The sequence below is a fragment of the Camelina sativa genome, chromosome 4 (genome assembly GCF_000633955.1).
Source record: "Camelina sativa cultivar DH55 chromosome 4, Cs, whole genome shotgun sequence".
NCBI lineage: Eukaryota > Viridiplantae > Streptophyta > Magnoliopsida > Brassicales > Brassicaceae > Camelina > Camelina sativa.
Window position 1 is genome coordinate 18,003,420 of NC_025688.1, and position 23,611 is coordinate 18,027,030.

Here is a 23,611-nt window from a genome sequence, read left to right on the forward strand (position 1 = left end):
TCAGAGACCTTGGCCACCCATTTCTCATCCAATAGAATGTTTGTTGTCTTCACATCTCTGTGGATGATTGTGTGTTTTGCACCAGTGTGTAGATAATGTAAACCTCTGGCTGCCCCAATGCATATCTCAAGACGTTGCTTCCACGGAAGAGGAGAATTCTGAGTTTTGTAGAGATGCTCTCTCATTGTCCCATGAGCCATGTAATCATAGACTAGAATCATTTCGCAGTTCTCTTCACAGTATCCAATCAGGGACACAAGGTGACGGTGTCTAAGCTTCGAAAGCATTTCAATCTCAGTCTGGAACTCGTGTACACCTTGCTCAGACATTGGGTTACCTCGCTTGATAGCTACCTTTGTAGTCCCACCATCAATTTCTCCTCTGTAAACCTTTCCAAAACCTCCAACACCAAGCACCCGGGACTCATCAAAGTTCTTAGTGGCTGACTTGATCTCAGCAAAAGAGAAGTGACGGCATAGATTCGACGGAAGGGATGAGGCATAACTTCCTGTTGTGTTTGTCTTCCCCGAGCCAGCAGAATGTGAGTTCCCATAGAGAGACAGTGGAAGCCACCCTGATGTTGCATCACTTGCAGGCTGGTAATCACCACGCTTACGTCTGCGGTAAGCACCAAACACACAGAAACCAATGATAAGTGCCAGAACAAGCGCACCACTGGCTGCGCCAGCAACAACAGCCGTATGGCTCTTTGACTTCTTAGAACGCGCGGGTAGGACTTTCGATGGATCAGCAGTCACCTGTGGACCAGGTATAGGATTGGGACCTGCAAGATTACCATCAGAGGTATTCATCTTGAATATCTCAAGTCCATTAAGAATAGCATCATAATACTCAGGCTTGTTAATCGTGTTTGGATGAAGAGCAAGCCACAGATCCTGCTGTCCCTTTCCATCAGGAAGATTCACCACGTAATCTTTATGATACGCAATCCCGTTACCTGACGTCCAGCCAGCCACATCAGCTTCAGGCTCAGCTGTTTGATTGTTGAGGTAGATTATAAACACACGTTGGTTGATCTTAGTGATGTTAGGAGAAACCTCACAGAAATGGAGCCTGACAAGGTAACTAAACCCAGAGTCAATGCTGAAAATCCAAGTGAGATTGTAGTTTTGATTGATCTGAGCAGTCGGACCCATAGACCTAGCCGTTGAATAAACATCCACAGGAGCAACATAAGTAGGAGTCCCCGTAGGGTACTTAATGGTCATGTTGGGATCAGCAGTCTCAGGAATCCCAAGTCCAGCACCAAAGATATAAGGCTGATCATCATACCAGGATCTGAACAAACCCGTATCAGCAGAAGGAGAGATATCGTTGCCTCCAACGTTGAGCCTATAGACATTCTCAAGAGCAGTACTGTTATCAATAGTAACAGAAGTAGATGTTCCAACCATGGACAAAGTCCCATCAGTACTACTATAGATATCAGGCATCGAAGTCACCTCAATCCCATTAACAAACGCGTACGCATTAGCCGGACTCGTCTCCGGTGTGAACGTCATGTTCAAGGTTCCACCTTCAACATGGACAACAAACTCCTTGACGATGAAAGCGTAAGTCAACGCTTCGGCGGTCTGAGCAGCGCTGAAGTTCTTGAGAAGAGTGTAAGGACCAGAGGAGACGGAGAAGAGCGAGTTTGTAGCGTTGAGACCATCGTAAGAGTTAGGGTAGAAGTAAAGACGAACGAACTTGCGACCTGACGCGACGGGGAAAGTGTAAGTGAAAGGAGATCGGAAAACTCTAGCCGTCATGTAAGGAACTTCGGGAACGGAAGGATCTTGTGTTAACGCTGGAGATGTTTTCGAGTCTCCTGAGGGAGAAGACAAGAACTTTGATTTGACATCGGGGATCCATGTACGTTTATCAGTGTCTTCGAGATCAGAAGCGCCACCGCAGTTTAATAAGATCTTCTCTGTGGGAGAGTAGTCGATAGCTGAGATAAAAGAAGTTGTTGCAGAGAACAGTAGAAGAAGAAGAAGAGAGAGACGGATTCGTCCCTCCGTGATCTTCTTCATCGATCAAAGAACAGTTCCCCTGGAAATGACTTCTTCTTCTCAGATCTATCAATGAAGACAAGAATAAGATCAAAACTAGGAAATATTCACAGATCTAAAAATGGAAAGAGTTATGTTCGTTTGATTACGGAAATTAAGGTTAAAAATTGGAGTTTGAACTGAGTAGTTAGGAGAGTGAAGTGAAGAAGATGATGATGAAGAAGAACATACCTGAAGAATCGGGGAAGAAAAATCCCTAAGCGATGAAATCGGAGTTTTTTTGGAGAAGACAGAGAGAGATATTTGGGGGAAGAGGAGAGAGAGAAGAGAGTTGAAGAAGGAAAAAGAATTAAATGAGTGGGAGAGGTTAGTATTATTATTATTATTTCGTTATTATGACGACGACAGCATTGTATTGTTGCCTCCCTCTACGCGTTTACGTTTTTTTTTTTAATCTTTAAAATTAGTAGTATTTTGCCCAAAAAAAAAAAAAAAAAAATTAGTAGTATAAGATTAATTTTAGATATAACTATATATAAAGATATAGTCTTCTAGGCCTTGGTTTTTTAATCAATTGACGCCGGCCTGAGGAGAATGTTGAAAGTGACGATAATGACCCTTGGGGAAGAACAGCTGGAATTACATGTCCGAGACCATCGTAGGATAATGTTGATTGGTATTGTGGTATATGGTGGTGTGAGATACTGGATGACAGTTCATGATTTAAGAAAGAGAATTTTTTTTAGAAACGCGTATGTTTTATGTGTTCGGTGGTGACGACCGCTCGTGGCTGAGCTGGTTACACTCTTTGTTTATACTGTATTATACTACTAAAAACGGAAAGAGTGGGGTTTGTTTTGATTGCAACTCTTTTGTTAGTTTACTTACGTAATCATGGGCTTTTTCTTTTATTCTTGTTCCAGTTTAACCTCATTTGGCCCAGATATAAGTGGGCCTTCTCTATCTAAGTTTCTTTGTACTGATATCATTGTTCAAGAAAGCGGTCTAGGCGCCGTCTAGGCGCTAGGCGCTCTGCAGACGTCTAGACGCTTAGACGACTGCTTAGATCACCTCCAATTACATAATATTATTTTAGTATATATATTTTATTTTTAACTGCATATATTTAAAATTTTAAGTATTATATTCATATACATATTTATAAATGTTCATATATTATTAATTTAAATTAAATAAATGTATTTGTTCTAAGTTTGGTTTATGATTTATTATTATTTATTTCTTCTAACATATTTTTTTGCATAATTTTATATATAATATCATATATATAATGTTTTATATTGTAAACGTCTAAACCGCCTAAAAACGCTTAAACCCCGACTAGGCGTTCTAGGCGTCTAGCGCTTTCTTGAACACTGACTGATATAGAGACATATATAAGAATGTACATAATCTTCTTGATGTTACAAAAAAGTTTCCAAGAGAGTGACAACACTGGAAAAAGAAGGGAAAGTATCGAAGTACAAAAACTATAACAGAACCTGTTCGTATGCATGATACAAAATTTTGAAACTAAAAAAATTGGAAACACAACAACGCAGGTTTTTTTTGGTTTGGAGGACTCTAGTATAAAATTTGACATTTCAACTTAGTAACGAAAAAGAATTTTTAATATATATATATAGGTGCATATTGAGTATACACATTAACCTTTTGTAGTTTTCTGTCTTGTCTTCTTCTTTGCAGTAAACTGTATCCAAGTTGTTTTTGACTCTTCTGTAGTAATAGTAGTATCCACTGATTATAACACACAACAACTCTCTCTAGTCGTCCCAGTCATGATCCCATCCATCCCGGTTTGGAGCCCTTGCTGTCAAGCCGTTGGCAGAGATGCTGACACTCTTTGCTGCACCACCGGGGGATTTCACAGCATTATTCTCATCCCAATCATCATCCCAACCCTCGTCCCAGTCTGCTGTCTCCACATCATGGACCCCTGACTCGTTTCCCAAACCTGGCTCTCCGCTCAATTCTAGCTCCCGGTAAGGCACTCCACTGCCTGCACGGCGATTCTTCCGGCACATACACAATCCCCAAATTCCCCCCAAAATAACAACAGAGACTATTAAGAAATAGGCACCGTTGATGGGCGTCACTAGCTTGTCGTACGAGGGAAAGCGGAACGGTAACGTGTTTGTTTCTGGTGGGTACATATGAAGCACACACTCTCCTTTCCCCGCATCTAGTATGATCTTGTTTGTGTCTCCACTAATGGATATGTTTACCTGTGCAAGTGAAAAAAAGATCGACTCAGTTTTCTACCACAGAATACTTAGACTAACATTTGCATTGTATCATCAAATATCACAAATATATTCCAGACTTCTAGTGATAAATATATCAATGGATTCAACTCGGAAGAACATCGAAAGACATACCCTTTGACTCTGGTGTTTAGGCAGTTTTAGCTCTTGCATAGAGTTAACCGGAAGAACAAATTTCGCTTTTAGAGATTTTTCACCTTCATTTTGAACTAGAATCAACCAGTTAGCAGAACCTGCAACGATAAACACACAATTTTAAAATGAATATTCAATCAACCCAAGCAAAACCTACCGTACAAAACAGAACATACAAAGCAGAGACCTTACAAATTTTAGGGGGAATAGCTATTATGTGTAAGAAAGTTTCATGTTGTCGAAATCACAACATTTACAAATTAACACAACGTACTAATGTCAAATATATGCTAGTTTTTGTCGTTGAATCTGCAACGAGGAGGATTTCCAAATAATGTAAAACATATGCTAATATGATCCCTAATTTCATAAAGACAATCTCCACAACATATCCAACCATTTTCATGAACACCTTTATGCTGCAAACAAATATGCCTATGACTCAATAGGAAAACACTACTTATATCGTTGCATTGTTCAACAAACAAGAAAGCTTGAAACCAAGAGTGCCGAAATCAATATAATAGACAAGAAGGAGCAAATAGTACCTTTATCAATGCTCAAAGTGCAAGCCACCAATGAATTCTCAGTTGTACACAAGTTAGAATTTCCTGCACAGGTCTCTACACTGCCAGACTCTGAGCTCCCCTTATTAACGTCATTCGCCTTTTCAGGATCTTTCGGCAAAGGTGGACTCTCCTTAAGTGGCTCCGTCTCATTTTTCCCACTCTCCAAACTTTTCGGAGGCGGTGCCATTACAGCCGGTAGTTTCCCACTATCCTGGCTATTATCAGTTACGTTCGCTGGAGGCGGAGGAGGGCTTAAAGGCTCTGTTGAATTCAACACTTTTGTATCATTCTTCTCATTTACAGGTTGCACTTGCGGAGGAGGACTCACTGAAACAGGCTCTTTCGGATTAGGATCCGTCGAATTACTAGCCGGCAAAGGAAGCTCTGATGAGGTAACATTGGGTTTAATAACAGTAGGCAACGGAGGAGACTCCTAAAAGAAGTAACATAAGAGTAGTAAAGTCAAATCACATTGTTCAATCAAAACCTTATATGAGAACAAAAACAGAGAAAGGAATCGGAATTTTTACTTGTTTAGTGGTTGAATTTGAAGTAGACGTTACATTGGAGATGAACAAAATCAATAGAAGAAGATGTGACAAAACCCAACTTCTAGTTCTATCCATCGCACGCAATTAGGGGGGGCGGTCAAACCCTAAATTTTATGATGAGTCGATCGGTTGATCTGTTAGCAAGTGGCGGTTCTGATTCGATCCAAAGATTCTTACCGGATTTGAAACTTTGCAACAGAAGCTCATTATTTTCAGGGTATCAGTGGTCTGGTGGACCAAAACGCATCGCAGATTCGTGTGGATCACACAGTTCAGGGGCGGCGATTGCAAAAATCACCAAGCTTCAATTTCACGATTGGAGAATATAAAAAAACACAGTGAGACAGATGGATGAATCGATGTAATCAGATTTGTTGGTTGTTCAAGATCGATGAGGACACGAAGAGTTTGCTCTTGTCTCGTGTCGTGTTGGTCGTGCGTGTGTGTGTGTGTCTGAAATTAAAATTTGGATCGAAATCGGAGTTTCAGTTTCACGATCCCTCCACTCCACGGAGCCGTCGGAACAAATCATCTTTGGGCCGTAATTTTTAAAGCCCATTATCTATGTAACATGAGTTTATGAGGCCTGTTAACTAATTTTTATTTTATCAATCTAGCTAACCGAACCTGTTACCGAACAAAACTTACTTGCAATTTTTGTTGGAGAGTGAGTGAGTGATCATATTTGTTTGAGTCGTTCGTTAGATTAAGAAATAAGAGTTACAAAACCTTATCTTTAATTCATAAATCCCTCAATCTTTATTTATTTATCTAATTCAACTCTTTGTTAGCCATATATTAACATGTCTTTGTCGCAACTTCAATTTTATCGACATATCCAACGTCTTGCCACCTTGGCAACTTGCCTAAATGATCTCCATTGGTGTATCAGCCTCTATGGCCACGCGTTAAGTGAATTCTTCTCTAGGTTATCTCTCCGACAGCGCACAACAAAAACAATGGGGACACGTGAGGTTAATTCTTTGTGTGTCCATTACATATGTGATATGTCTTTAATTTGTATGTTCTTTTATGCGGTTGTGTATTTTGGAACTTCCTACAACCTCTTGATCATATATATGTATGTACGATGTTAAACAGTAAATCTTATGCTGGTACATATACGCATTATATCCTTAACTTCATACGTAAAGATCCTCGCTATCGGTAAGCAACAATATAGCTAGTAGCTACATTATCTTAATTAAGCATTTCAGTTTCAAACATGCTTTTGGTCTTAAAACTTCCACATCTTTTTTAGCTCTCTACACTGTGATTTCCATCATTAACAAAGCTATTGAGGCGTATATATGACTGAAGCTGTTAGCTATTAACCAGCTAGCAGTAATTATGTTCGAGTAGGCAGACTATTTTCGAGAGAGAGAGAGAGAGCTCCGTTGTCGTTATTAATATATATATGGTTACATTACGTATAGAGATGATAGATAAATAAACAAAGTTCTAAAATGGGAGATAACAGCAGACTTAATACATTATTATTTAGGTTAAAAAGCTGGCAAACTTTGATTAGTCGTACTCGTACATCTGAATATCAGATCAATGATCAGCTAGCCTCTTTTACACGGCAGTCGATATACTGCAACATTCGAACAACAAAAACAAATATCTATCATCACTTTGGTTATTACTAAAATCCAAATGCATTTATTCATACAAGCATTTTTTTAAAAAGAACACCTTATAATTCAATCTTCTCATTTTCCACAACATTTGAATTTTTACAAAAATGTTGTTATATATTTGATTATGTGAAATTATACTTTAATAATATTTTTATATGTTAAAAAAAAGGTGTTGTATTAGTGTTTGAATTTTTCTTTATTTAATAACTTCTAAATGTGTTTGTTTTTTTTTTAATAGAGAAAAAAGTTTGACCAAAAACTTTAAAAGAAAATAAAATAATATTCCCTCTGTTTCATAATATAGGATGTTTAGAGAAGTTTTTTTGTTTCATAATATAAGATGTTTCCAAATTTCTATGCAACTTTTAGATTAAATTTATATTTTATATTATGCAAATTTGTTTATGATTAGTTAAACTTTTTAAAAGTAACTATTTCTTAACATGCGTGTTTTCACTAAAATATCCTATATTTTGAAACATAGGGAGTTCTAATGATTAAATAGTTAGTTGAATTCATATTATAAACTCCTAGATAATATTTGGAGTCAAGTGTAAAATAAAATTTTATAAGATTTCTTTGAATAAAGTTTTTAAAAGTATTTACATGCCAAACAAAACAATCGTAACATAAAACAAAAACGAAGTTATGGAGACGTACTTGTCACAATTGGTGCTGAAACTGATGGGGTAGGGAACTGAAACACCACAAGTGGTAGGAAGTGAGGCCACAAGGTCGGTATTGAGGCCTTTGATTTCCTTACCCGCTACTTTAAGGCACTCACATACTTGTTTGCGATCCGGTGTGGTATGAGCCATTTGGTACAATGTTTTGACTCCCACGCAGCATGCGGATGGCAATGGACCACTGTTGACCAAATAGTTCACGCACTGTGCAAGTGTGCACGTCACTGTCCCACACTGGATGGTTGACTCCGTTGGGGGTAACATGTAGACTGTAAGGACAATGAGGCATGTGATGATCTTTGGAGCAAACGCCATTTTTGTTTTTATTGCTTTTACTTTGTTGAGGTCGGTAGGGTTTTTATAATTGTAAAAAAAACTCATGAAGGTCATGCGTACCCGTTAATTATGCTTAGTTCCATATGCATGTCAATTTAATGAAAACTATCTATTTTTTTGTTAAGATTGGAAAATACACATATTCCAATGTTAATATATACTATACGTTGCTTTCCCGATCTTCGCTTAGTTGAGTTTCAAGAAGATGTAACGTCAGAAAACTTGATTCAACCCGGGACGTAATAAATAGTTATCTAGGCAAATTGGAAATCACAAATTTCGAACAATGGCACAATACCTAAAGAGACTAACTTCTGGTATTGTGTTAAAATAATTTTCTTCTAGATGAATATTAAAATGAACCGATCTTGTTACGAAATCGTATATCATATGATCAATACTCCTAGATGAATATTATTGTTTCTGAAATAATTAGATAACAAATTCATGAAATTGAAAATTATTTATGATCAGCAGAGAAGAAAGTGGAAACATTGCTTCTTTTTAACATCAAGCGGAAACATTTATAGGTCATCTCAACTAAATTTCATAAAGAGATTTAAAGTAGTGATTTTGAATATACAATACATGTGTGTTAATTTGGGGTTTATCTAAAAAAGGTCCTAAAGCTAAGCACATATTCCTTCCATTTCAAAATATATAATGTTTTAACTAAGCACAAGTTTTTACTTTTAACAACTTCAACCAATCAGAAACAATACTGCATAATACAAAATACTAAACTAATCTAAAAGTTGCATAAAAACTTGAAAACATCCTATATTATGAAACAAAAAACTTCTCTAAAACATTTTATATTTTGAAACGGAGGAAGTACTATCTATGAAGCCACACGTGACACGATTCAAAGAGAATAAGAAAACTATTATGACATATGTGGTCGAAATTGATGAGCAAGTGGCAGTTCAAGAAAATGAAAGAGAAAAAAAAAATGCATGGAAATGGTCCAGGTAGAGATATTTATGGACCTCCAAAAACATCAAATGGTAAAGAGTTGGAGATATCAAACGAATATGACAAGAGAGGAAAGCATGGAAAACAAATACACGGCCAAAGAGATTTGTAATGTTTATTATTGAACAGGGACTCTTGGAGGCTATACGGTTACAGGTACTTGGAGAAATCTACAAGTCGTACGTAGAAAGACTCGTAGGATATTTATCCGCATTATATTGAGAATCAATTTCCATCATAAAACCTTTTTCATGCTTGGAACAAAGGCTCTAGGAAAGATCGATTTTTTTTTTTTTGGTAAGTTTTCTAGTTGTTCATTAAAAATAGAATAATAATAACGTGCTCATTTACACTGCATGTAGCCCATGTAGGGTGACTAGGGTCGATCGACTTATATCACATATATATGAAACACTCAGTCACTCATCACCGACGAAAAGATTGCAAAGTAAACTAAAGCGTGAGAAGTGTAAATGAGCAAGTTGTGAGAGTGTGAAGAAGTAGATAAGGATTGATTAGAGAAAAGTGAGTCATGAGTTTTTCCTCATATACGATGATTTTTTTTGGCAAACACAAAATTTTGAGGATATTTAATGTAACCGAACCTTATTTCAGGGTATCTAATATGCTTTTAAAACATACGAATTATAGTCTATATTGGACTAGCTATCTTACAATATTATTGATCATAAAGTATTTTTATCTATAATTAAGTCAACTAATAAATAATCGTATTAAAAGAACCTAGTGTACGGAACTATTGCTGCGGAGAAGGGATCGGATGCATTCAAAATTTCAAAGGATGCATTCAAAATTTCAAAGCAGAACGTGACCAAGTGAATGGCAAGAGTTTGAAAACAATACATATCGTAAATTCCATTATATCATTAGAGGAGTACATAACACAGACGACCAATTAAATGGACCGTCTCACTCGTATACAAAGAAAGACATGAAAACACAAATGCTAAAACACAGCAACAATAACAGTAAAATGATACACTCGTCTCGTATAGTGGCATCTAATTATTTTTTTAATACTCTCTCGTAGATTATATGAAAAAACATTCAACGTCTATGCCTTGTTGATCACCTGACGCTGCAACAAAACCAAATGTATCAAACATATTATGTGGTTAGTAATTTAATATCAATCCATGAAAATGCTAACAAAAGTATCTCAAGTAACAAAAAAAATGTAATAAATAGAGTGAGAGAAGATTACGTGTTACAGTTGATTCTAGCGCTGATGGGGTAAGAGATCCTAACACGGCAAGCACCAGGAAGACGAGCAGCACGGCCTGCGTTAAGTCGGGAACCCAAGGCTCTAGCTGCTCCCTGGATACAACGACAAGCTTGTTGGCGGTCACGGGTGGTACGAGCCATGCTGTTGAGCCTCTGAACACCAGAGCAACACCCTCGAGGAATGAAACCGCCTCGGGTCAAATAGTTATAGCATTGACCCAAGTTGCCAGTGACTGCGCCACACGAGATGGCTGCGTCAGACGCCATTGGAGCGGCCACTAACATGCACACGATCACCAACGTTGACAACTTCATAAGTCTCTCCATATCTTAAAACTTTTGATTTCTCTTTTTTGTTTGTTTACTTAAGTAAGTAATGAATTGGATGATGAATAATGCTTATGAAGGTTTGGTTTATATAGAGAGAGCTTCGAGCGCAAATGCATGAAAGAACAAGAGGTGAGGGTTGGTTGGTGGTTGGTTTCATTTATTGTATTGATTCTCTTATTTATGTTCATCTTTGGCATTTGTAATTAAATTAATCTAAGCCAATTACTACGTAGTCACCGTTTTGTCAGATCTATCTACATTACTATATAAAAATGTAGTCCATTCTTGTATGCACATAATTTTTTTTATGATGACCAATCGTTGTTCTACATATGTCCAACTTAACAACGCGTCAACGTTGGTGGTAGTGTTAGATTCAGGGGACTGAAACAGAGTCGTGATTCTCTTGTGCAGATGATAAACTTTTGTCTTGGATCCCTCAGCCTATAGAAAATTTAAGATAGATAGGCAATAGTATATCAATTAGCTAGTCCAGTCTGGTCCGTTACGAATTTTGTCCGAGCATTTTTGAAATCTAGTTTGACCCGAGCTGAGCTATACTGTAAAACCAGTTCTTTCCTTTTAAACCAATCTATATTAACATTTTCACGGCAGTTTTGACAAAGAAAGCATGAAATTCAAAACTATTTACATTAAATGCCATTATAATTAATCTCTTTTAAATAATTAATAATTCAATCACACACAAAAAAAACAATTGCAAAATCAATATTTGCATATACGTATAACACAAAAAATCAAATTAGAATTCTCCATTCATTTATTTCCATAATTTTATCATATTAACCTTAGTCTATTTCTAATATTCCAAAATCTCCTCCACACTAATTTCACATATCATTAGAAAATTAAACATGTTATCTATCCATATATACCCCAAAAATATAGAAACTGAGGTTTTTTTTTACGTATCATTAAATATACTAGAACTCAGAGCCCCCGCGATGTCGCGGAGGAAGTATTTTAGAAAAAAAAATTAAATTTAAAATTTAAAATTATACATTATGGAATTATTTGAATGTAATAGAATAGTTTGAATACATAAACTGATACTAAAAACACAATCATTAAAATGAAAACTTATAACAAAAAATATTATGTAGAATAGATGCAACTTTGCAAAACATATTGTTTAAAGTATTATAAATATAAGATATTTTTATGAAGAATTATGGTAAAGAGCTAAAATTAAAAAAAAATCATTATGAAAAAGTGATCCTTACCGAAAATATTGAACTAATGATTATAATGAGTAATGTAATTTTCTATTAAAGAACTATAATTAAAAATATATTTAATAATGAGTAAAACAATATCAACAAAAAAAATAAAATTAAAATACACAACTCTTAAGAACAAAATAAAAAAAAAAAATATTAAAATAGTTTTTAACGAAAAGTTACGTTTAGTAGACGCAACTGTAAATTCTATATTAAGTTTTATTAAATTTCTATATTACTATAATCATTTCTAAAATTTTAGTTAGATTATACAATAACGTTAAATATTAGATATTAACATTCAAATTATTTAGATTTAACATAAAATGAAAAATTTGTTTCAACGAACAATGCTTTGTAAGTTATTGATGAAGAGACAAATATATAGAGAGTTCAAAAGATATGACTATTTAAATAGACACACCTATTATAACGAAAAATTGTGATGAAAAAATATGAATAAAATATAATGAAAAGACACAACTCTATAACGAACAAATACAATTGTTTGAGTTTATAAAAAGAACAAATAAAACGATTTTTTTTACAAAAAGGTACTACGAAAAGTTGCAACTTTTGTTCTCATTTATTCAGATTGTTATTATATTTTTTAAACGGAAAATTAAGATAAATAGACACAACCGTAAATTCAATATTAAGTTGTATTTTTCTCTATTGCTATAATCATTTCTAAAATTTTAGCTGGATTATAGAATATATTCAATTATCCAGATTCAACATAAAATAGAAAATTTGTTTCAACGAACTTGTTAGTTAGTGATGAAGAGACAAATATAAAGAGAGTTCAAAAAGCATGACTATTTAAATAGACACACCTATTAGAACGAAAAGTTGTGATGAAAAAATATAAATAAAATATAGTGAAAAGACACAATTCTATAATGAACAGATACAACCGTTTAAATTTAAAAAAAACAAAGAAAAACATTTTTTTACGAAAAGGTACTACAAAAAATCGCAACTGTTGTATGTGCACTTGATTATACCTAGAAACTCATATAAACTGCTTTTAAATAAAAGACATATTTATTACCATATTCAAAAGTCAAATCTAAAAGCTCATTAATCCATCTAACTCTTGAAAAAAAGACTAACTAAAAGTTGTAAATTATATTCATCATTCCAAAAATTAACTAAAAGTTGTAAATTATATTCATCATTCCAAAAATCTTTAGTGAAATCAAGAATTGGAGGAATCTCTTTACTTTTAAAAGAATGAATTTTAAAAGAATGAATGCTAGAGAATAATTTAGAGAGGTGTAAAAACCATTGAGATTGAAATTTTATATTATTTGGTGTCATGGCAAAAAAAATGAAAACAGTTCAAACAGACATATATATATATATATATATATATATATATATATATTTCAAAAGATACGAATATTCAAATAGACACAACTCTACAATGAATAGTTGCAACTTTACAAAGAACTGTTACAATGAAAAATCGCAACTTTTTGTAAAACACACAATTTAAATTTTCTACATATTTTTTTCGAAAATTATCCAAAAAGTACAATTGAAAAAACACAACTTTTGGTGGCATTTATTCGGATTGCTATTATATATATGTATTTTCATTAAATTTTTATATATGAAAGCATCTTTATTACCATATTGAAAAGTCAAATCCAAAAACTCACTATGTAATCCATCTAACTCTTGGAAAAACACGCTAGGTATTTTCGTTAAACTTTTATATTTAAAATTAACTAAGAGATGTAAATTAGATTCATCATTCCAAAAATCTTTTGTTAAAAGAATGAATGCTAGAGAATATTTAGAAAAATGTATAAACCGTTGAAATTGAAATTTTAGTTGATTTTGTGTCATGGCAAAAAAAATGAAAACAGTTCAAATAGACAAACATATATAGATTTCAAAAGATATGAATGTTCCAATCAACTTAATTTTACAGTGAACAGTTATAACTTTTCATAAATAACCGTTTTAATGATCAATCATGACTTTTCAGAAAATATCCAAAAAGTACGATTGAAAAAACACAGTTGTTGGTCGCATTTATTCGGATTGTTATCATTATATAGATTAGATTTATAATTTTTATGATCAATTAAATTAATGTAAGGTTTCCGATTTTTGTTAACAATTATTCCCCCTAATCGCTACTTTCCAAAACAATCCGACCAAGTTGTGTTCATTCCAACAATAACTTTTATCAAATCTAGAGAATATGCCTTATGTTTTCTATAATTTATTTATGCAATAAATATTGAATATCAACATTTATTTCAAATTGCTATATTTTCTAAATTTAAAGTTTGCTCATCAAGATTGTCTCGATTACTAACAAACATAATCCTAACTATATGCTACATGTATAAATAATCTAACAATAGACCCAAAAAAAATAAAAACCTAACACATTAAGGTTTAATCTTCGTTAACATTTTGTAACTCCATATTCTTGGTTTATTTTTAATACTTTGTTCTAGGCTGATTTACTTTGTTTTTGATTTGTCAGGAAGCCGCCGGGTGATGAACTTAATGATAGTGACGAGACATAAAAAAAAACCAAAATGGTGAGATCGATCTTCTGCTCAATATTATCTTTATTTTAGGTTTCTGATTGTTTCTTGATGAGATTCATATTTTGTGACACTACAGCACGAGTTAGAGCATGCGGGACCCAATGGATGGGGACGATACAACGGATAGAGAGCTTCATCGTGAGATAAAGATAGATCCAACCAAATTGGTAGCATACAACGTAAAACAAAATCAAAATGTCTATTGTGCACCACCAAAACAACATGACAGTTAGAAGAAGGATGTGGATGAGCGGTCTAGCCACATCAGAAAGAGGTGCAAAGACCCGCAGGAGGTCACGACACAAACTCAGGGTTGGATAGGAGTTTTGATCTGAATACACAATCTCTCGACATCGAGATAAAGCAGGATGAAATGACTATTATTTATAAAAAAAAAGTTAGGGCCTTCTCCCCCACCAAATTTACTTTATGCAATCAAGAATGTTTTTATCTTTTTCTTTGGTTATTTTTTATATGGTAAAATGGCAAAAAAAACTATGGACATTTTTGTTGCAAAAAACTATGGACTTTTTTGTTAATTTTTTTTAGAAATTATTATATATTTTGTATGTAGTGTACTTCTAAAAATGTAAAATTGTTTGCAAACAGTTTTTTGTTATCATCTTCAAAAACCTATGCATGAACTTTAGAAGCACTATAATTTTAATTTTTTATTAATATATTTTTAAAATCGAAAGTTAAAAACCTAATAAATAGTAAATAAATATATAGACACATATATACACCATGGGTTAAATCCTAAGTAACCAATATTAAGTCAGTTATTACTAAATTTAAAATTTTAAAGAACACTAGGTTTTGAATCCACGCTACGCGTGGGTTTATTTGATATATTTTGATGAAAATTATATATGATTGGTTACGGTAATAAAATATTATCTTATAAAAAAATTTAAATTAGTATTAAGGAAAAAAATGAAATTTCAGATACACAATTTTTAATATATAAAATCAGTTGTGTTATAAAATCAAATCTGATAAAAAAAAATCATGAATTTAACTCGACGTACAGGAGAGGCGAATCAAACTGATGACCTCATATATCCTAAATCATTTTTTAACTCGTTTTCATATTTAATTGATTGCTACCACCTATGTTTTAGTATTTTTATTCAATGTTGTCTTATTCTTCATATTTTTTCTTTTCATTTTCATTGTCAAATTTTATTATTTATACTCTTTTTCTTCTTCTTCCTCGTCAACTTCTGCACATTCTTCCATTGAAAAACTTTTTTTTTAGACTACCACACAACTTGTTAATCCATCAAACTCCAAGAACAAAATCATTTCTTTTCTCTTAAAAAAAATAAAAATAAAAATAAGGGTTGACAAAAAAATAAATAAATAAAATAAGATAAAAAAGAAAAAATTAGTGAAAGAATATCAACTCATCTATAATCATACACAAAAATATGTTGAACAGATCATAAGAAATAAAAAGCATAAAGTGTAGATAAATAAGATAATTTTTGTTTTACATCAATATTTATAATATTTTAAACTTTTAAAGGTTTCGAAATACAAAATTTGAACCTTTTAAAAAGTTTTTAAATATTATAATTTTTTAAATTTTAAAAGTTTAAAATATTTATAATATTTAAACTTTTAAAATTTTTGAATATTAGGATTTTTTTTTGAAACTGTTTAAAGTTTTAATTTGATCAAATAAAAACTGGATCAGACCGAATCAAAATTTTAAACTTGGACGCCTGATAAATCAAGCTTTACTGCTCATTTGTTATTGGAACCATATTAATCTTATTTATACTGGTTCTAAACAATTGTCTAAAAAATTTCTAGCCGATGTGGGATATTATTTTTATTTCCATAAATTTAAAATTTTCCTTTTTCTAAAAAATTCTGGAAATTAAAATGTTAATGAATGACATGTCAAATTCTGGTAGATGGTTTAAAATAATTCTTAATATAGATTATTCTGGAAATTTTTAAAAAAATAATTAGTGAGATGTCTAATCCCTATTGGTGGTTTAAAGTCCTAGGTGGACAGTTTAAGCTTATAGCTCCTACTTTTATTTAGTATAGATTATTTTTAAAATAAAAATTAATGAAAAATTATAAATAAACACTTAGAGAAAAATTGCATAAATCATTGTATGCGAGTTAGTAAATGTTTTATGATACATAAACTTCACTGTACGATAGAGCAATTCTTTTTTTACGGTTGTTAACACACAATATTCTTTAGACTGAACTAAAACGAGTTAAACAAAAATGTTATGCCATCATCATTTTATTATTTTGAATATTAGACATATCTAAAGTTGATTAAATTAAGTTTATGTAAAAACAAATGGTCATATGGTATTTCGCGGGTTAAATCATAGAATTACCAATCAAAATATAATTGTACAATCTTAAAAATTAAAAAAAAATTACAACTTACAGTTTAAGTTCTTAATTACGAAAAAAATAACTAGTGGTGTAGCGCGTGTTAAGTCATAAAATTAACAATCAAAGTATAATTAAACAATTTTAAAACTAAAAAAACTAATAAGTATAATTTAAAATTTAAAACTTTTAATTAAAATACATCGTCATGCAGTGTACCGCGGGTTAAAATCTAGTGAGATATTATTAATCATAAATTCATAACACAAGAACGATTTAAAAGCCTAATCACTTAGGCTAAGCCATTTTTAAATAAAGAAAGAAAACTGTTCATCTCACTCTTCTTCAAGCACACTCCAACCTCTACACCACCTGGCTCGTCCCTCCTCTCAGACATAGAGAAGGCTTCATTGCGGTCAATGGACACAACCTCAGTCTTAACTGGTTTGCTCCAGCCAAAATCCGACCCGTACACCCCTAAACGGGTGGACCCTGCCACAGATCCAAACTGTGCACCTTGTTTCTCATTTTTTGCCCCCTCCAAGTAGTGTCATTGATAAGCGAAGGTAGCTAACAAATGGGGAATGGTTTTTGGAAAGTATTATAGATCGTCTCACATTTTTCATGTAACAAAACAATTTATTCAAAAATACTGCTTTAAACTTTGTTCTATTGGTAAAAAAGTTTTAATGGGAAGGTAAATTTTCCTTATTTTTTTAACCAAAACTTTCTCCTACTTTCCCCTTTTTCAGTTTGGAATAGGTAAGATTAATATTTTGACCCAAAAAAAATGTAAGATTAAGATATGTCTTCTTTTTCTAATATTGTATTTTAATTTTTTATTGTAGTATTTTTAGAATGTTTTATTTAATTTATATTTTCATCTTTGATTTGAGATTCATATATTACTATGCTTATACTTTTCTATTATTTCTTTAATTATGTAAAATTAATTTTCTTCAAATATCTCAACCTTGATCGGTTGGTCATAAACCTTTTTTTTTATGCAAACATAAGTGTTACCATTCATTCAATCCCAAAGGGAGATAAAGTGTAGAACTTTATCAACCTAATGGTTGGATAAAATAGGCTAATCAAAGACAATCTTACAACAAATATAGAAAGATAGATTAGAAAAACATAAACAGTTTTTGATAGATCTATAGGAGTTCGGAGATAGAGGCTACATCATGATGTGTTAAAGACACTTCCACAAATACGTTGGGAAATTTAACATTAGTTTCTATCAAAAGATTTTGTGACGTTGGAAAAAGGCTATTAGTTTCATTGGTTATCGTAGTATGCCATTTTGAGATAGCTAAAAGACGTGAACATGTTCACTCCACACATGAGGAGGGTAGAACCAAGGTTTTCTCCATGGTGGAGGAGGTTGGACGCATGCAAGGTTATCTTCCCAAGGAAGGAAGGCGGAGCCAAGGCTCTCTTATGGTTGAGGAGATTGGATGCAATGTTCTCTCCATAAGGAAGGAGGGCAGAGCCGAGGTTCTCTACATGGTTGGTTATACACTATTGTGATGATACATCATTCATCTGTATACTATGTAATATATTTTTATTTGAGAAGTTTCTTGAACCAACAAATTTAGTGATTAAAGAAAGTATGCAAAAGTGAAAATAAATAGACATATAATAGTTGACTTAATGTGTTTATATAGATATTTTCCAAGGTGGTGGTAAATAATATATTTGTAACATACAATATACTTAGGTGTAAAAAAATACACCTAATGGTTGGATAAAATAGGCTTATCAAACACAAGCTTACAACAAATATAGATAGATAGATTAGAAAACCATAAACCATTTTTGATAGATCTATAGGAGCTCGGAAATAGAGACGACATCATGATGTGTCAAAGACACTTCCACAAATACATTGAGAAATTTAACATTAGTTACTATCAAAAGATTTTGTGACGTTAGAAAAGAGCTTTTAGTTTTATTGGTTGTCGGAGCCTACCACTTTGAGATAGCGAAAAGACGTAAACATATTCTCTCCACATATGAGAAGGGCAAAGCCAAGGTTCTCTCCATGGTGGAGGAGGTTGGACGCATGCAAGGTTATTTTCCCAAGGGAGAAAGGCGGAGCCAAAGTTCTCTTCATGGTGGAGGAGGTTGGATGCAAGGTTCTCTCCATAAGGAAGGAAGAAGACGGAGCCGAGGTTCTCTCCATTGTTAGGCCATACGCTATTGTGATGATACATCATTGATTAATATATTATGTAATATATTTTTTATTCGAGAAGTTTTTTGAACCAACAATTTTAGTGATTAAAAAAATTATACAAAAAGTGAAAATAAATAAAATATAATAGTTGGTTTAACGTGTTTATATAGATTTTCTAGGTGGTGGTAAATAATATATTTATAACATACAATATACTTAGGTATAAAAAAATACACTTTTAATAGTAACATCCATCAAAAATTTGTAAATTAATATAAATCAGTGTATTATAGCAAAAAAAAAAATCATAAAAAAATTTCAACAAATTTTAATATATTTTTCTTAAATTTAATTTTATTTACAAAATTTAAAAACCAGCACATCGGGATAGTTCCAAATTATGTCTTTTAACAATTCTAGTTAAATCAAATTGCCAAATTGAAAATTGAACTTATTATAAATTTGTCAAAGTTTTGACGTCTATAAATCATATAGAACATGTCGTTGAACGTCTTAGAAATTAGATTTTAAGAATATAAGTTGATGCAATGATTTTGTAATCTAAATCACAGAAACGTAAATCTATTTAACCAAAAAGGTTACAACTTACAAGGACAAAGTTTTTCTTTCGACTATTCATGTTCAATAAAAAGCTCTTCTTTTCTCTGGTTCTGTTTTAAGTAAATCAGGTTAATCCTAGACAGAGAGAGAGTTGAAAGACCAATTCCAAGTATCTAAAACTGCATAAACATACATATACTTTGACTATGACTCACTCCACCTTGCCAAATTCGCCAACATTTGTGCCGGTGCTCTCCACAACCGTCTCTCTTACAAACCTACAACAACATTTTTAAAATTAGGTTCAAGAAAGAGAGATTTACATGTGAACTGGAGAGGACAGGAACACCGATTACCTCGCAAGCTTCTCTCTTGAAGATTGTAAGACGTACATGGAGAGTACGAAAGAGAATGTGAGAGCTGATCACAAGTAGACAAAAAATACATAAGTGTATCAGCTTATTATCCCTTCACTAATCAATTTCTTAGCAGGAAGAGAAAAAAAAATTACCTGAGCCAAAGAGGACGTAAAATCCTGAGGATACATCAATCTCTGACTGCTCTTTCCTGCATCACAATACAAAGTGTCTCAGCCATGTATCAGTAACATGATGTTCTTTAAGCCTTGTGACTCGATCGTATACACAAAGTTATTAGCATTGAGAGAGAAGAAAAGCTGGACGAGGAGAGCAAAATTAGTGTACCATGTGTATCTAACAAGAACATGTTTTGGCCAGTGTTGAGGATCCCAGAACAGTGTGCGGACCTCCGGGTGTGTATTCAAATCTGTTCATGGGTAAAATCTCCAACTTAGATAAATTCTGATGTTCTCTTTTAAATATTTGAAGTAACAAAATGCTACTCTATGACATGGAGGCAGAATTGCAACTTGAAAAAACAGAGTAGAGAGTATGAATTTCATTCCTCACAAGAAATTTTCAAAGCCATTATTAACACATGGTTCAGGCAACTTGTACGAAATAAAGAAACCATGACGCATAGATGACCATAAACATGTAAAGTCAATTTAGTAATGCCACCACATAAAAAGACTTAATCTGTCTGTGTAATAGACGTACACATATGAGCAGAAAAAAAAGGAAACTATAAAGCAAACTGCCTATATATTAGCACCCAGTGTCTCCAAGAAGGTGAAGATGTTTTCACTTTCACCAGATACTGTAAGACTCTGGAAATTAAAAGCAGTGTAAAACTAAATCCAAGTTATCTACGGCCTAGGACATGGGCTACAAGCAACCAAGCATCACAATCTCGAGAAGCTACAACCTACTATGGCACTGATTCTTGAAGGGTTTCAGATACGAACGTAATACTTAGCATATCTGGTTAGGCCAGATAGTATTAGAAAGGGAGACACCTAAATCAGGACACGATATACTTAGATAAGGAGTATGACTTACAGCTATGGGGCATATCAATAACTTCAGCTGTGACTCCAAGCAGATCACCTCCAGAATATCTCTGTGCAAACGGAAAAAAAAAAACAAGCCGCACCTAAATATCCAAAAACTGGCAGTTTTGCTGGGTAGCATATTTATCTAGTAAGTCAAAAGCATATAAAATGACTCAAAACCAATGTCAAAACATACCAAATTTACATCGATCATCGGAACTTCTGAGCTCTTACGGTTTATCACCAAAAGCCAGTGAATCAGAAATTTCTCACTTCCAACTTGGAATTTTCTGCATGTAAAAATCCGTAATCACACATCAGACACCTAATAACTCTTTAACTCGCACATGACTAATGTACAAATAAGAAAACAAAGTCGCTATATAACATCTGAAGAACACAATCTGCAGCAAGATAGAACTAAAAAAAAGCAAATAAATTTAGCTTACTCTAATCAAAACATATGAGAAATGGTGAAACATCAATGTAAAGTCATCATTTCCCTATTGACCAGCAAGAATAGAAATTGCTAGAAACCAGTGATGAACTTGTCAAATTAAAACTAAAGGCACATCAATCTCAATACAAAAGCACCAAATTCAGCTATACAAAATCTTCAATTAAACTGTTATTAATATGAACACCACCTGAACACTCACATCTTATAAGGATCAGTTCCTGTATAGCCAATTGGTTTCGCTATGGGGATCAACACCTACACAATTTGGCAAAGAAAGAGAAGTTTCAATCTGAATTCCAGAACTATGCCATCAAATGTCTTAAACTAAACCTATTCACACACAGTACCTCGCGATTAACGGCGAAGATCGGGCAATGTTTTCCGATCACATCATGCCAAGTCGTTCTCGACTGCCACAGAATCAAACAGATCCTTTAGTCTCACATCAAATTCTATAAGTAATCAATCTCAGCTAATAAGTTAAAAAGAAGAGTAACGAACAGAGTGATATTGCCCCATCTTGCTCATCCGGACGATATCTCCAGGTCGGTAAGCACTGGAGAGAATCGGAAACGATAGAGATATCAGAAATAGAGCTTGAATAAAAGCGTTCCAACGTCGCGATCCTAACACCGCAGCCATGCCCGCCATAACTTCGCTTCTTCGGCGAGGCTTTGTTGCCGGTAAATTGTCTTCGTCGGGAGATTTAGAATTGGAAGCGGAGGTTGAGAGATTATTAAAAAAAACGACTGTAAAAGAACTCTCTCTCCTCCGCGGTGTTATTGGGCCACAAACATCAGGCCCAGCTTAAATTGTTGGCTCAGTTTTAACCAGCACTGTACTAAACTATAATATGGATTTTTTTTTTCTTTTATTTTTCTGACTGCTTTAAGCTTTTGAAAGTTTACAATTTAGCAAAAAACATGTGATTCGAAGTTCGAACCTTGACCAATAGTTTGGATCCATCGATACAATACGAACTCAGCTAAAAGATGATTTATTAACACATCAAAAGTTGCACCCAAACAAAAATAAAAAGTGTACAGACAAACAAATAAAGTTGTGTAACGGCAGCCACAACTTCAGCATTTTGAACAGCTTCAATGAGTATATGCGTTCTCGATGTTATCAAACGGCTTAGGTTTGATTTTTGTCTTTTTAGAAAAAAAATATATATTTTATGTATTTTCATGTAGTCAGTCAATTCTATGGTGATTTCCATTATTAGATGGAACTATGTAAGATAATGAATTTAAATTTATTGGTTTGACCAAAAAAAAAAAACACATTACATTCATCAAGGTGAGAAATTCTTATAACTTTGTTTTTTCTTTTATTTTGGTCAAGACGCCAAATAAAATTATATTCGGAGAGACTGACAGATGATTAAACTTAACGGACACATAAAACACAGTTGGATCTTCTTGCTACCTACACTAAATAAATAGCTTTGAAAGCAATGGTACCTCCAAAAACAATTAATATTACATGATTGAACTCCTAAACATTACATCTTTAAAAACATAATCATCTATGATAATTGGGTATTTCCAACAAGAAGATGTAATACATTAAAAGTTGAAAAGAGTATTATTTACATGTATATAAGTGTAATAAATAATATGAGAAAATTAATTTAATTGAAAAAAATAAAAGAAAAACGCGCGAATGTGTTCGTTAAATCTTTATAAAAGGAATTTATATTTAAAATTTTATAAACGAACTTACGAATTTCAACAAAGAAAATATGTTTGATACCAAAAAAAAAGCTACACAAAACTTAAAGGTAGGAACTAAAGCTTTTTTTATGTGGCAATTTTTCAATTTTAGAAGGACAATAGACTTTGATATATTTATATCCCAACTCGTGTTATGTTTTCAAATTCTTGTTTAATAAGAAAATAAACATTTTTGTATCTTACGAAATTTTGAATTTTGTTTCTAGGACGGAGGAAAACTAAAGATTTTGATTTTTTTTTTCAAGAGAGGACGTTAATTAGAGTTTCCAAATTAATTAAAATATCATAATTA

At 33.0% G+C, this 23,611-nt stretch overlaps 5 protein-coding genes across 6 annotated transcripts in view; all 5 read right to left on the bottom strand.

The window, feature by feature from the left end:
• LOC104780990 (receptor-like protein kinase FERONIA) overlaps positions 1-2,377 on the bottom strand; it is an 8,737-nt gene extending 6,360 nt beyond the window's left edge. The window contains exons 1-2 of one of the 2 annotated variants that reach the window (XM_019244721.1): positions 2,247-2,377; positions 83-2,081 (exon numbers count right to left, since the gene is read on the bottom strand). In XM_019244721.1, the coding sequence (XP_019100266.1) occupies positions 83-2,036 (1,954 nt within the window). In that variant the 5' untranslated portion in view covers positions 2,037-2,081; positions 2,247-2,377. Of the gene's footprint in view, positions 1-8; positions 2,082-2,246 lie in introns of both variants that reach the window. The other variant, XM_019244720.1, reaches the window with a different exon arrangement.
• Positions 3,412-6,029, bottom strand: LOC104780992. The gene is made up of 4 exons (XM_010505551.2): positions 5,535-6,029; positions 4,984-5,437; positions 4,415-4,533; positions 3,412-4,261 (listed from the first exon to the last, which is right to left on the bottom strand). Exons 1-4 carry the CDS (start codon positions 5,628-5,630, stop codon positions 3,800-3,802), a joined length of 1,131 nt encoding a protein of 376 aa, XP_010503853.1. The 5' UTR covers positions 5,631-6,029; the 3' UTR covers positions 3,412-3,799.
• On the bottom strand, positions 6,909-8,201 carry LOC104780993 (non-specific lipid-transfer protein 12-like). The gene is made up of 2 exons (XM_010505552.2): positions 7,859-8,201; positions 6,909-7,152 (listed from the first exon to the last, which is right to left on the bottom strand). The coding sequence occupies exons 1-2, from the start codon at positions 8,197-8,199 to the stop codon at positions 7,134-7,136; spliced, it is 360 nt and encodes a 119-aa protein (XP_010503854.1). The 5' UTR covers positions 8,200-8,201; the 3' UTR covers positions 6,909-7,133.
• On the bottom strand, positions 10,044-10,849 carry LOC104780994 (non-specific lipid-transfer protein 5-like). Its single transcript, XM_010505553.2, has 2 exons — positions 10,421-10,849; positions 10,044-10,294 (listed from the first exon to the last, which is right to left on the bottom strand). The coding sequence occupies exons 1-2, from the start codon at positions 10,765-10,767 to the stop codon at positions 10,285-10,287; spliced, it is 357 nt and encodes a 118-aa protein (XP_010503855.1). The 5' UTR covers positions 10,768-10,849; the 3' UTR covers positions 10,044-10,284.
• Positions 19,710-22,321, bottom strand: LOC104780995. The gene is made up of 9 exons (XM_010505554.2): positions 22,082-22,321; positions 21,928-21,990; positions 21,780-21,835; positions 21,317-21,410; positions 21,128-21,188; positions 20,411-20,492; positions 20,218-20,273; positions 20,063-20,126; positions 19,710-19,984 (listed from the first exon to the last, which is right to left on the bottom strand). The coding sequence occupies exons 1-9, from the start codon at positions 22,229-22,231 to the stop codon at positions 19,918-19,920; spliced, it is 693 nt and encodes a 230-aa protein (XP_010503856.1). The 5' UTR covers positions 22,232-22,321; the 3' UTR covers positions 19,710-19,917.